General features: G+C 37.8%; 2 protein-coding genes across 3 annotated transcripts; one reads left to right on the top strand and one right to left on the bottom strand.

Annotated features, from left to right (window-relative positions):
• Positions 1–230: 230 nt before the first annotated feature.
• On the top strand, positions 231–5,343 carry LOC113310631. 2 transcript variants are annotated; one of them, XM_026559355.1, is made up of 5 exons: positions 231–948; positions 1,052–3,877; positions 4,303–4,356; positions 4,487–4,957; positions 5,081–5,343. In XM_026559355.1, the coding sequence occupies exons 1-4, from the start codon at positions 463–465 to the stop codon at positions 4,727–4,729; spliced, it is 3,609 nt and encodes a 1,202-aa protein (XP_026415140.1). In that variant the 5' UTR covers positions 231–462; the 3' UTR covers positions 4,730–4,957; positions 5,081–5,343. The 2 variants fall into 2 exon arrangements, with proteins under 2 accessions (XP_026415140.1, XP_026415141.1); XM_026559356.1 differs by having other exon boundaries at positions 816–948; positions 1,044–3,877.
• Positions 5,344–6,308: 965 nt separating this feature from the next.
• Positions 6,309–6,761, bottom strand: LOC113311992. The gene has a single exon (XM_026560771.1). It carries the CDS (start codon positions 6,759–6,761, stop codon positions 6,309–6,311), a length of 453 nt encoding a protein of 150 aa, XP_026416556.1.
• Between the last annotated feature and the right edge of the window lie 7,585 nt (positions 6,762–14,346).

A 14,346-nucleotide genomic window follows, 5' to 3' on the forward strand; every position in this document is an offset into this window, starting at 1 on the left:
TTAAAATTTACTTCACTTCTTCTTCTCTTAAAAGTTAAAAAGATCTACTCTTCAAAACATGATACTAATACCAGCTCAAATCATTAACAACTAATCATGACTAAATTTTTTGTCCTATCAAGTAGAACACAAAAGTTTTGGGTATATGCTCCAAAACACGGTTCAATATAAATGCTCATCAAATTGTGACTGCCAGGCCCAGCAGAACCCATCTCACGGACAAGTTCAAATGCGCCGTGTTAATGTCGATCCAAAATCAGTTAAATTAGGTCACTGAATCACTGTCCAGGACTGAGGACTCTAGGAAGAAGAAAACACAAACCAGAGATTTGTACCAGAAAATTGTAAAAACTCCTCTTTCTTTTCATCATCTCTTCTTCTTCTCTTCTTCAACCATGAAGGAATCAACAGCAAAGTCAAAGTAGTAATCTCAGTTATAGAAAGTCAGTGTCTTAGAAACTAATGGATACGTCTAATAATTCCTCGTCTCTTCGAGTTCTAATTCGTCCTTCACCTTCAAATAATACCACCATTGCTACTATTTCAACAATCTCATCAGACATACCCACTTCCTTTACTTCATCTCCACTTCCTCTTCCTACAAACTCTTCTTCTACAGATGGCGTTGTTGTTGTTGGGTTTATTGGAAAGAAAGAAGAAGACTTATCTCAATTAATTAATCGTATTGTTGATTATAATGTATTTGGATCAGGTAATTTAGGCCTTAAATTCCCAATTCATAATCGAGAAGAAGAAGAGAAAGTTAAGAATTGGTTTCACTCTCGAAGTATTATTTATTACTATGATGAAGAGAGGGGCATTGTCTTTTTACGATTTGTTTCCAATATTTGTCCGGAAGATGAATTTCCAGAGTCTTCTATGGGTTTGGATTCAGGTTTTGAACAACATCAATATGAGGATCTTCAAGGAATGCTTCTTATGTTCTCTGTAAGTGTACTATCTTATTACATCCATATTTGTTCTAAATAAAGTATGAGATATTATTGATTTGGCTGTGAAAAATAAATGAGTAATTCTATTAGCAATGCAGGTGTGTCATGTAATCATATATCTTCAGGAGGGTTCACGTTTCGATACACAAACACTGAAAACATTACGATTACTACAAGCTGCAAAACATGCTCTAGTTCCATTTATGAAATCACAATTTAAACCTACATTGAGTTCTAGAGTTTCTAGCTCATCATCTACGTCACACACTACAATGTTTTCAACAAACCCACGGAATGATTCTTCTCATGGTCGTATATCGCTCATGTCGGGTTTGGGATCGTATTCGTCATTTTTTCCAGGGCAGTGCACACCTGTAGTCTTGTTTGTATTTCTCGATGATTTTCCTGAGGGTCCTAGCAACACTGGGTCTATTGTAGAAGATTCTGCTGAGGCCTCAATGTCGAATCCGTCTCTTAATACAAGTGGGTTACCTAGACCAAACTTGCCTGTGAAAAGTTCTACCTCAGTTGTTATGTTATCGCGTCCTATGAGTAAACCTGAAGGAAGTTTCAGGAAGAAATTACAATCATCTCTTGACGCACAAATACGATTTTTGATTAAGAAATGCCGCATCCTGTCAGGTTCTGAGGGGAACCATGCTGGGTCAAGAGGTGGGGGTAACCCCAGTTCAACGCCTTTGTTTTCCCTGGAGGCTTCTAGAGCAGTTGCTCTTTTAGATAGATTTACCAATCAAAGAGGTGAATCATTGAATTTTGCAACTGGTTTTGTGGAAGAAGTTCTGAATGCCAAGCTAGCCTCAGATAGTCTTTTGCTTGAAAGTCATTACCAAGCTACAGTTAAAGAAGATATTCAGTGCATAAAAGAGTTTATTTATAAGCAGTCCGATACCCTAAGAGGAAGAGGTGGGTTGGTTGGTAACTCCAGTAGTGGCTCAGCTTCTGGGGCTGGTATGGTTGCTGTTGCCGCAGCAGCTGCTGCCGCTTCTGCTGCATCTGGTAAACCAGCCACAACTCCTGTGCTTCCGAGTTTGGAAAACTGGCTATCTTCCAGTCAACTTATTTTGGAGGCGCTGATCTCAGTGAGATGTGGGATTCCAGATGAAAGCGAAAGTATCCAAATAATTAAAAGCAAACCTGTGCTCAGAAATGGCGGTTCAACTCAGATTGAAAGAATTCCTCCTGCGAGAACAGGGATAGACCCTGTACAAAGTGCTATATCGTTGTTGGAAAGTGGTAAAGGCCTGAACATCAAATTCTCAACCTCGTGGTGTCAGAGAGCCCTTCCTGCTGCTAAGGAGCTTTACCTCAAAGACTTACCTGCTTGTTATCCAACTTCAGTGCACGAGGTACATTTAAACAAGGCTTTGCATGCTTTTCACTCAAAGGTGAAGGGGCCTGCTGTGCATATTTACGCAAAGAAATTGCGAGATGAATGCGTGACCATTTGGAGTTCTGGAAGGCAACTATGTGATGCTATAAGTTTGACTGGAAGACCATGTATGCACCAAAGACACAATATCGAGACTGATGGAAGACTTGCAGAAACTTCGGTCAAGCCACATTCTAGTGGATTTGTTTTCCTTCATGCATGTGCTTGTGGCCGTTCAAGGCGGCCTCGAGATGATCCATTTGATTTCGAAACAGCAAATGTTACTTTCAACTGTTTTCCAAACTGTCATAATCTTCTTCCAGCACTCCAACTACCTCAGCTAAGCGATACGGGTCCAATAAAGCCTAGCTCATGGAGTCTAATTCGAGTTGGAGGATCAAGGTATTATGAACCTTCCAAGGGATTGATTCAGAGCGGGTTCTGCGCTACTGAGAAATTTCTTTTGAAGTGGACGATTATGCTTGAGAAACCACTAAAAGCAAGTAATTCAGTCGAGGAAGCAGTCCGAGAAGGACCTATTGAGGATCCTAAGCTTAAGTCAGTCGTAGATGAAGGAACAAAGCAGGTAGGAGACGTTGAAAATCAAAGGTCCGAGAAAATTTCTTCTCTTGACAAAAAGATAGGTTCTGATAGAGGCGTCCCACGTTTTAACATGAGAAGACCTTTTTCTGAGGTTGTTGCTGGATCAGTTGCTACAGATGCGGCATTTCCTCCTCTTCAGCAGAGAAAACAGCCGACAACTAGTTCAGAAAAGAGTGTTAAACAAAGGGTTCCGAGAAATAGAGGCGAGGGAAATGCTCAAGTAACTGGGGAGCACCAAGGATCTCAAGTATCTGAAGGTTTACCTTCTTTTAGTGACATCTCAGGTAGGGTTGGGGCTAGTGGGTATCCAGATGGTGAACCTTCGTTACAGATAGGAAGCAATGTAGTTCCAATTAGCATGGTTGGTGGTGGAACGATCAAGCCAAGCACTACTTTAAAGCATGCAAATGTGTATTTTGGATTTGAGCATGAGTGTCCCCAGGGCCATCGTTTCTTATTGACATCAAAGCATCTTAATGAGCTTGGTTCCTTCTATTCATTGGCTGAAGAATCTCGCACCCAATCTGTTGACGGATCGGAGCGAAAACCAGAATTATCAAACTCTAAGAAATTTGCACATGACAAAGCTCATTCACACGCATCCGCTTCAATGCACAAGGTAAGGAACTCAATCAGGTCTAACCAGAGAGCGGCTAACGGTAGCCAACATTTGGATAGAGTAGTACTGTTCTCCGAACCAGGAAAAGAACATAGTAAGTTCTCTGTCGGAAAGACACACTCTGAGTCTGTTGAAGATCTTGAAGAGAGGCCCGAGTTTTCTACCATTGATGATGGTGTTGAGCCCTTTTCCCTTCTGAATAGGAATATACCTATATATATGAACTGCCCACATTGCAGGACCTCTAAAAGTAAGAAAGGCCATCACATCAACTTCGAAAGCACAGTATCACAGCTTCAAAGGATTTTTCTGGTACTAAATCTTTTGCCGACATTATTTATTTTTTACCTTTTCTTATTTAGGTGTTTGGAATATCCTATTTGCACAGGTTATCAGAAAAGATCACTTAAATGCTTGCTCGCCAGCATCATAAAATTTTCTTTAGCTTAAGTCAGTTAGAGTGTTGAAATTGATGCGTCCTTTTACAGTCCATGTAAATGATTAAACTCAAGTTCCTACTGAATTAAATTGTCTCATTAAGATGGTATATTCCAACCTCAAGACGCTCATAACCAAATTTACATCCAATGGTAAACATATATTTAAGTTACTTTCAGTTATGTGGTTAGAATATGCTGCAGATCCAGACAAATTTTTGTTCTCTTAAGGTTGACGCGTTGTTTGTCTTCTTTGTGTCCCTTCACTTCTCACACAGTTCATATTTGAATCCTTTGCAGGTAACACCTCCATTTCCAGTCGTTTTAGCAACATGCCCAAGTGTACAATTTGAGGTATGCATCTGTTTCTTTGTAGGTTCTTAAGAATTGATCTGCTAGCAATATAACCATCTGATTTATGAAATTTTCCTGGATGATGAGAAAAACATACTTGTGTTCCATATGTAACATCTGTTCATCGTAGGCTTCATGCTTGCCTGCAACTGTTCCTGACTCTGAGCGACAATCACAGTTCAGCATTGGGTGTAGAGTTATCTTACCGCCAGAGAGTTTCCTCACACTGCGACTCCCATTTGTCTATGGTGTGCAACTAGAAAATGGAAGGTTGCATCCTCTTCACCAACTTGAAAATCAACCAGAACTAACTGCATGGATATCTGGAAGCACAATTTTACAGATTAATGTCCAAAGGAAGCAGCACAGATGAGGAAGTTTAGGTGTGATGAGAAAATGTTGACTTTCCAGTCAATCTTCTTGCTTGTTAAGTGAGTTTACAGCATTAGAAGTCAGTCTGAACTCTGAAGTGAGAAAATTTTGACTTCCAGTCAATCTCTATATGGGTAATCGTGCGTTGGCGGTTTCCTCACAAGAACGCTGTTGATTCGTTGAAGGTCTGAATAAGAGGTTGCAGAAAAGTTCCAGCAGCGGGAATCAAGTAAAGAACCTACTAATAAATTTCTAGTCAATATGCGTTAATACATGATTTGTACATGGTGCTTTTGTTGAATTTGAAAATTTAACTAGTGACCTCCAGCACTGATAATGCTAAATTTCGCAGGTCTATTGCACGACCGTGCATCATAATGCTCTATTGAAGTGGAAGCCAATGAAGGAGTGGGTATCAATATACAACAAAATGTTCTTTTGAAGTGAAAACCAGTGAAGGTGTGGGTGTGACTGGAAACCAACAGTGCACCAAAGGTAAAGTCGAAGTGGAATCAGTATACCGGTTTGTAAACAATGAATATCAAGTAACCAGAAATAAATATAGCAATCACACGGTCTTAATTTTCATCCTAACAAGTAACTTTAAATTCTCAATATTGGTGTAATATGTTCGTCGTCGGGCTAACCAAAATTACTACAGAAATTCTTGGTTTTTCCTTGAATGGTTGGTAGACGTCCATGTACTGCTTGGTAACTGAAAGATGCATCTCAATTTACAGAGTTGGTCTATGAAACAACACATACGGATAAAATAAAAACGACATATATGTTCTCTAGTTGGAACATATCTTTGGTCTTTCTATGTTGTGTGTACATATCGAACAACATGTGAGCGAGTTGCAAGACACTGTGAATTTTAGGACCATTTTTTTTTTCTTTTTTTTTTTTTTGACTCAAAAAAGGACTATATTAAAAAAAATCAAAACACCGTCAAGACAGTGGTAGGTTGATAGGGAAAACAAAAGAAAAGCTCAATTATTGTAGAGCTTTAGAGAAACAAAAATTACATCTCAAGATTGCATCCCAATTATGCAATACTGCATCCCAATTATACACAAACACCTTTACACTGTCAATGATAGAGTCAAGGTGTTTGTACTGCCATTAAACAGACGTGCATTCCTCTCAATCCAGATAGCCACCGAATTGCGAAAGGGTAGATATCCCAAATTCGCTGACGTATCGGGTGAGAACTATTTGTCTTCTTTTTCCTCCATTCCCAGATTATGTTCCTAACTGAAGCTTGGAATACCCAACTTAGATTATAAAAGTTCGGAAAATAATGCCAAACTAACCTTGTGGTTTCACAATGAAGGAAAACGTGTTGATTAGATTCAACATCCTTTTTGCACAACAAACATCCATTTTACAATAATTCTGCTCTTGTATGAATCCAAAGTAGGTGCCGCCTCATAGCAAAGGGTCCAGATGAAAAAAATAATTTTATGTGGAAAACTCGGATTCCAAATGCATTTACAAGGGAATACCAGTAAGCCATTGTCTTCTAAAGTCTTATAACAAGATGCTACAAAGAAGATTTTATTACCTGGCTGCCAGATTCATTGGTTACCTCCACTGTCGCTGTTAATAGCAGGAATTAAATTCAAAAGATGTGCTACATCCTCAATCTCCTGATCATTAAGTAGTCTACTGAAAGCAAAATTCCAGGTATCATGACCGGACATCATCAACATTTCTTGAATAGTGGCATCCTTGTTCCTACTAAGTTTGAATAAAGCCGGAAACAACATCATTGGAGCATGACCATTTAACCAAATGTCTCTCCAAAACAACACCTTATCACCATTATTAACCTTAAGAACTGAATTTTGAACCACAGTAGAATTACTTTTTAGAATACTTGCCCATAAAATCCTCATTGGCTTGTTGTTTGAAGATGGAAAGAACACTTTCGGATTACCACCAAATTTATGATTGACTACCTTTCGCCATAAAGCTTTCTCTTCCTTCCCATATCTCCATATCCATTTCGCATGTAAAGCCCTGTTCATTAATCTTAGCTTCTTTATTCCTACTCCACATCTTTGTTTAGACAAAGCTAGCTTTTTGAATCCTACCCACCCTTCTTTGCCTTATTATTAGAAGAACCCCATAAAAATTGCCTCATAATTCTTTCCATTTGTTTTTCTACTGAGACAGGCAACTGAAACAACGACACGGGTAAGCTAGATAACACATGCTTGATTAACATTAACCTACCGCCTTTAGATAAGTATCTTTGTTGCCAAATGCTCAACTTCTTTTGAAACTTATGCAAAACGATTATTTTTTTTTTGATCAAAAGAGAAGATAATATTGAAGAAGTAGAATTTCCAGAGCATCTACCAGTGGTAGAGAAAAAGAAAAGAAAAAAACATCAAAAATTAAGCAAAAAGAGCATCCCAGTTGTTGAGTACAGTGCTACAGAGGTTCAAATGAGCTGTTCTACCAGCTGCACTTGCCCAAGATAAAACAAGAGACCTCATCTCTATACCTAGATCAGTTTCCGTCTTGAAATTGTGGTTAGGCTCAAAAGTACGTCTGTTCCTTTCCATCCAAATAGTGTGCACGACAGCAGCTGGGATGAGACTTCATATGAAGTTCCCTGTGTGCGAGAAATAAACATAGTGCCAGGTAAGAGCTAGCATTCCAAAACTCGTGGGCAGAACCCACGCCCAACAACAGCTAGGAAAAGCCATCGACCAGATCTTGTGAGCAATCTTATAATGAAGAAAGATATGATCCTGAGATTATGTATCATCACCACAGAGCACGCAGGAGTTATAAATATCAATTCCTTTGATGTTTAAGATATCAATAGTGTTAAGCTTTCCATGCAGTAAGCACCAGATAAGAAAGTTAACTTTTGGAGGGATAGCTTTCTTCCAAACAAAAGCATGAGGAAAGTCTTGAATCCCAAAATTTTCAACCAACTTCGTGTATAAAGATTTAACACTGAAGTTTCCGGAGCTGTGCAAGGACCACCTTCTAGTATCAGACAGATTATCAAGTGCCGGAGGATTGCTACCAATTCTCACCATTAACTCAGCAAAAGCATTAACTTCTAGACCAATCAGATGCCTTTTAAAGTTAAATATCCAGTTCCCATCTGCTGAAATCATCTCCGCTAAACTTGACTCTTTAATACTAGATAATTTAAACAAATAAGAGAACGAAGAAGCCAGAGAAGTATTACCACACCAGGTATCAATCCAGAATGAAATCTCCCTGCCAGAGTGAATCATCAAAGTGGAATTATACTGCTCACAAGATGAGCAGTGCCAGCAATAATTCTCCAACATGAAACACCATGTGAAGAATTCAGCTTCGGGAACCCAACAAGAGAAACCAACACCATGTTTATCCACAATTATCTTATGCCATAGCCTATTCTTTTCTTGGCCAAATCTCCAACACCATTTGGCAAGCAAAGAAAGGTTCATCAATTTTAAATCATGCACCCAGACCACCACTTTCTTTTGTAGCATTAACAAGACTCCAGTTAACAAGATGAGATATAGTTGAACCTGGCTTGTGTTCCCATAGAAAATTCCTCATCTTCTTCTCTAAATTTTTTATTATTGAAGCCAGAGCTCTAAACAATGAAAAGTAATAAATGGGGAGAGAACTGAGAATGCATTTTAGGAGAGCAAGTTTACCTCCTTTTGAAAGTGAAATTTGTCTCCAAAGTGAAAGTCTCTCCTCAAACTTTTCAATAATAGGATCCCAAATATGCTTAGAAGTAGGTTTACATCCCAAAGGCATGCCAAGATACATAAAAGGAATATTATCTGTGGTACACCCAAATTCAGAAGCCCAAACTGCCATCTCTGGAACATCTCCAATTGATATGAGTCTAGTCTTAGAGGTGTTAACATTTAAACCAGCAATGAATTCAAAACATTTGAGAGCAGAGATTAAGTTATGCAATTCCTCTTTGTTATGATCAATGAAGAAAATGGTATCATCAGCATAGTGCAAGTGGTTCACAGTGATACTAGAAGAAGATACAACAAAGCCATTGAATAATCCTAAATGAGCAGCTCTGTCCATATACCTAGAAAATCCCTCTATGGCAATATTAAAAAGAAGAGGAGAGACAGGACAACCTTGTCTAACACCCCTTGAACTTGTGAAGTATCCAAAAGAAGAGCCATTAATTAACACAGAAAAAGATGAAGTTGAGTAACAGAACCTTAACCAATTGCAGAACTTCCTGCCAAAGCCCATTTGATCAATGACAAACTCCAAATACTTCCAGTTAATCATATCAAAATCCTTTTCAAAATCTATCTTGCAAATAATACCAGCCTTGCCAGATCTAAGTCTTGAATCTACAAGCTCATTGGCTATCAAAGTGCCATCAATTATTTGTCTTCCTTCAATATAGGCACATTGCACTGGGGAAATCATCTTGTACATTACTAGCTTGAGTCTTGTGGCTAGAACCTTTGCAATGATTTTGTACACGCTTGTTAACAAACTGATTAGTCTCCAGTCTTTGATTGTTTCCACATAATCTTTCTTAGGCACCAAGGTAATGAAAGTAGAATTGTGCTTGCTGTTGATTTTTCCTGTAGAACAAAACTTATTCACAGTATTGATAACCAAGTAATGAAAATGATATCCCAAACGCCAATTGTTCTTGACTTATTACCAAGTGGAATTCTTAGATACTTCATAAGAAACGAAGTCATTGGACATCCAAATAATAATGCACATTCAGCAGTGTTCAAAGCATTCCCTACTCCCACAACAAAATTTTTCTTAAAATTGACTCTCAATACAGAAATTAGTTCAAAAGCTAATATTTTCTTCAAATTTTGAATCTGCTTGACATCATCATCTAGAAACACTATCAAATCATTTGCAAACTGTAAATGTGTGATAGAAAAAGCATTTTCCGAAGGTTTAAAACCATCAACTAGCTCCAGGTCTGCAACCTTTTTGATCATGGCAAACAACACTTCAACAATCATGATAAAAAGAAAGGGAGAAATAAGGTCACCTTGTTTTACGCCCTTACCACTTCTGAAAATTTCCGAGGCAGATCCATTTATAGTCATAGAGAACCTTGCAGTAGACAAACACCATCTAATCCAATTTCGCCAAACCATACCAAAAAACAAATCTTGATAAAGTATAATCCAAACAGAACCAACTGATGTTGGCGAACGCTTTCTCCAGATCCACCTTCACCACCAATCCAGGCACATTTGTTTTCTCTCTAGCATCAATCAACTCTGAAGTAATAAGAATGCCGTCAGTAATCTGCCTGTTGTCCACAAAAGCCCCTTGAAATTCAGATATTATTGAAGGAATCACTACCTTTAATCTTTCGGTAAGAGTTTTTGAGATAATTTTGTATATGCCTCCAATAAGGCTTATGTGGCTGAAGTTTTGCATACTTTTTGCCCCATCACATTTCACATTTTAGGACCATTTTTCGATTTTTTTTGGTCAAGTCCGAAGGACCATTTTTCGATAACTTAAATTGAAACATAGATCCATTTTTTCGATAACTTAAATTGAAACACAGATCCATTTTGAGAGCTTAAAACATAATAAGATCCATGTGATGGCTATTTAAACCCACGACTCTCTGGACCATCCTGAGCCTGTCCCTTGTTAGTATGTCGAAAATATAACTAGGATGGTCTTCAATGGAAAAACAAGTTTTTTTTTTCAAAGAGTAGTTCTTTATTTATTAAATATGAACTTCTCTTGGGTAATTTCCATTCTGGTAGCTAGTAGGAAGGCCCAAGTTTCTGCCACCAATGCCGCGGCTATTCCGATGGGAGCTGCCATACCATTACTACTCTCTCTTCTGAAGTTGTGCAGATCCATCCTGCTCCTGCGATGGAAAAACAAGTTGTATTTGCCTTGGTTTTCCTTTCCAATGTAAAAGATGCCTGATTGGTTTGCTTACAGTAAAAAATAAACGTAGTGTTTTTGTGGCTTCCGTAATTCTATTCAAAACCATATACTCACTCCTTTCCACTTTATATTAGGTTCTAGAGTTATCTTTTTTTCCACATTGTGAAAATGCGGGGGGTCTAACAACCTTACCCAATATTTCGATTAACAATCTGTATGGACTAACTCCAATATTCTTTTTAGAGAATCAACTAGACAGTCAGACTCAATCTAGAGAAAAGTATATCAAAAAGTTCTTATATCGCTATCTCTTGATTTGAATCTTACTCAAGAAATTTGCGAGTCTCGATTAAATACAAGAGAGATAAACTTGGACGGTACCAAAGACCAATGTCCAAGGATCAATCAATTTCCAATCAACAACCAAAGGTTGGATTTCACTATTGATCGATACAGCGCACAACCTGTGATATTTTAATTAAAAAACAAAATATAATGCGGAATAGAAATAACACAGACACCAGAAGTTTTGTTAACGATGAAACCGCAAATGCAGAAAAACCCCGAGACCTAGTCCAGATTGAACACCACACTGTATTAAGCCGCTACAGACACTATCCTACTACAAACTAACTTCGGTCTGGACTGTAGTTGAATCCTAATCAATCTCACACTGATTCAAGGTACAGTTGCGCTCCTTACGTCTCTGATCCCGGCAGGATACTACGCACTTGATTTCCTTAGATGATCTCACCCACAACCAAGAGTTGCTACGACCCAAAGTCGAAGACTTTAATAAACAAATCTGTATCACACAGAAAAGTCAATTATTCCAATTGAACTCGTACGATAGAAAATGGAAAGATAAGATCGCTCAACTACAAGAGAAGTAGTTTCGTCTGGCTTCACAATCCCAATGAAGTCTTTCAGTCGTTAATCGACAAGGTCTCGAGAAGAAACCTACAATTAAAGGAGAATCGACTCTATCAAACCAACTAGTATCACACATGAGGTGTGGGGATTAGTTTTGCACAGTTGCTAGATGTCTCCTTATATAGTTTTCAAATCAGGGTTTGCAATCTAGGTTACCTTGGTAACAAAGCATTCAATATTCACTGTTAGATTAAAAACCTGATTTATCCAAGCTAATATCTTTCAACCGTTAGATCGAAATTTATCTTGTCACACACAAATGAAATGTATTCATTTAGGTTTGAGTAACTGTACCTAAACGTGTACATTGGTTGGTTCACAAATGGTTGACCAATGGTTAGCCATATGAGTGTTTTCATTTCAACCGTATTCATCTTTCTCATAACTAGTTCAAATGACTCATAAGAACTAGTTCAAGAGTTTTTCAATTGCTTAGGTCTTTATACATAGACACAATTGAAACAAAATCGGTTTGATTCACTTGAATCAATTCATGAACAATATACCCACGGTTTGCAAAGATTGCATTCCTTATAATTTATTGTTTTAAGTCCATGAACTACCGATTTGAGAAATAACCAGCTTGGGTACGCGTACGGGTATGCGTACCTTGCTACCGAATTTTGAGTTGGTTTTAGTTTCCAAACTCAACAGACTTTTTCGGGTGAAAAAGTTCTGCCAGTACGCGTACGGGTACACGTACCTAAGGTGACTGGTTTTTGAGTTCGTAAACTTCAAACCCAACAGAATTTCACAGACGTGAACTTCCGCCAGTATGCGTACGGGTATGCATACCCAACCTGTCTCCTTAACCAATACCGCATGCACACATATGCACGCCCTTGGTTCCCGACACATGGATTTATACACAAATGTGCGAACACACTAAATGCTTACATCCATAGGTGGTTACATATTCTCAACTCTACATTTCAATCATTGAAACATTCTTCTATAATGTTATAACAGTCATTAGACATAAAGAATCGACTATCGTCAATTCGTCATCAAAGATATTTTCAAGATTGAAACGTCATCATGACTTTCGTCACGGGTAAATATGAAGATGGTTAAAGCAAAAGCTTACCAACACGTATTTCGAGAAAACGATAGGCGAGTAAACTCGGCTCGAATAGCAAATGTGTATGTATGAAAGATATCATACTTATACGAATCTTGTCTCAAGAGTAGGAGATAGAGTAGATAGATTTTTGAGTGACAAGATGAGTTCAAGTCTCCACATACCTTTTAGTCAGATGAAGTTCCACCAGTTCCTTGAGTAGTTCTTCGTCTTTGCAAGATAATCGCCATGGAGTCTGGAGCTCAACTATTCCTAACTATCCTAGACCGAGACTTAGTCATAAGTATATGGAAATCAAGACATATAGTTTTGATTACTAATATTGACAAACATGCTTGATATAGCAACGCATGCGAGTTCGACCGAGCAATGCTCTAAAAATCTCCCCCTTTGTCAATTTTAGTGACAAAACTATCAATACATATGGATTACAAAATAAATAAAACTTTGTAGCTTCTCGTCCACATACTTGATCTCCTTGGCGCTTCAACGTTACTCGAAAACTTCGTCTTTTCCAAGTACTCCCATGATTCCAAAGGTTGTAAGTTCAGCATCATAGTTGTTGAAGTTCCGTAGCCATAACAATGAGAATACAAAGGCTCTCGATCATTGTTATACAGTGTCATAGTATTATTACACATCATCAAAGTTCTCATATCACAACTTCGACAACAATACTATGGTGATATGTATCACTCCCCCTTAGTCAATACTTCAAAACCACTCCCCCTTACATAATGACCCGTAAAGCACGCAAATCATATGTATTTGTAGTGTGAACTACAAATTAATTCTCTCCCTTTTTGTCAATAAAATTGGCAAAGGTACGAAAACGGGATCCTAATGAAAATTTTCATGGAGACACTTCAAGACCAAAGAAAAGTACATACCAACTTGTTTAGATGCAATCATAAAGCCGAAGCTAAATGCATTCATCACGGAGTTTATAAATATACAAGATAACTCCTCAAATATTCCACAGCCGCACTTCCCACAAAGATATAGAAATTAAGCGCAAGTTCAAAAGAACTCTCCCCCATTTGATGTCATTCTCAAGAGAACAACAAGAGCGACCTTACTTTTAGAAGAAAAGAAGGATTTTATTGGACACCAAAAACCATAAAGAAATGATTTTCTATATACAAAAAACTCAATTAAACTAATCACAAGAGAACCCATGATTAGTTTAATCGGAGTACACAACCAAAATAACCACAAACGAATCTATGATTAATCTAGTTGGAAATGCTCGACATAAGAAAACTTACGGAGCTACAACTAAGTTCACCATAAAAGAATGATTAACTCAATCGTCTTATGCTCAACACAAGAACAACTTATGGAGCATTGCAGTATACACATAAAATATGGATCATGGAATGATCAATACTGCGGCATATACAAGGATTCATTCTATTTTCCATCACTTTTTGCACAATGACATACATAGACATAATCCTTGCGAACAAAATATTTTAACCTATCTTCCATCAATAATTGACATAATAGGCTTAAATTTTGTTTGTCAAAAGTTCATTCCTTCTTTTATCAACACATGCATATCGACATATAAAGGAGATAACTTTCGACATCATATGGGACAATAATAGTTCACGGACGTAAACACACATATCCCATAACATATTGCAATATATAAAACCATAAAGATTAATACTGCAAAAATCATCTTCCAAACCAATTTTTAG

This window comes from Papaver somniferum, chromosome 9 (genome assembly GCF_003573695.1).
Source record: "Papaver somniferum cultivar HN1 chromosome 9, ASM357369v1, whole genome shotgun sequence".
Lineage (NCBI taxonomy): Eukaryota > Viridiplantae > Streptophyta > Magnoliopsida > Ranunculales > Papaveraceae > Papaver > Papaver somniferum.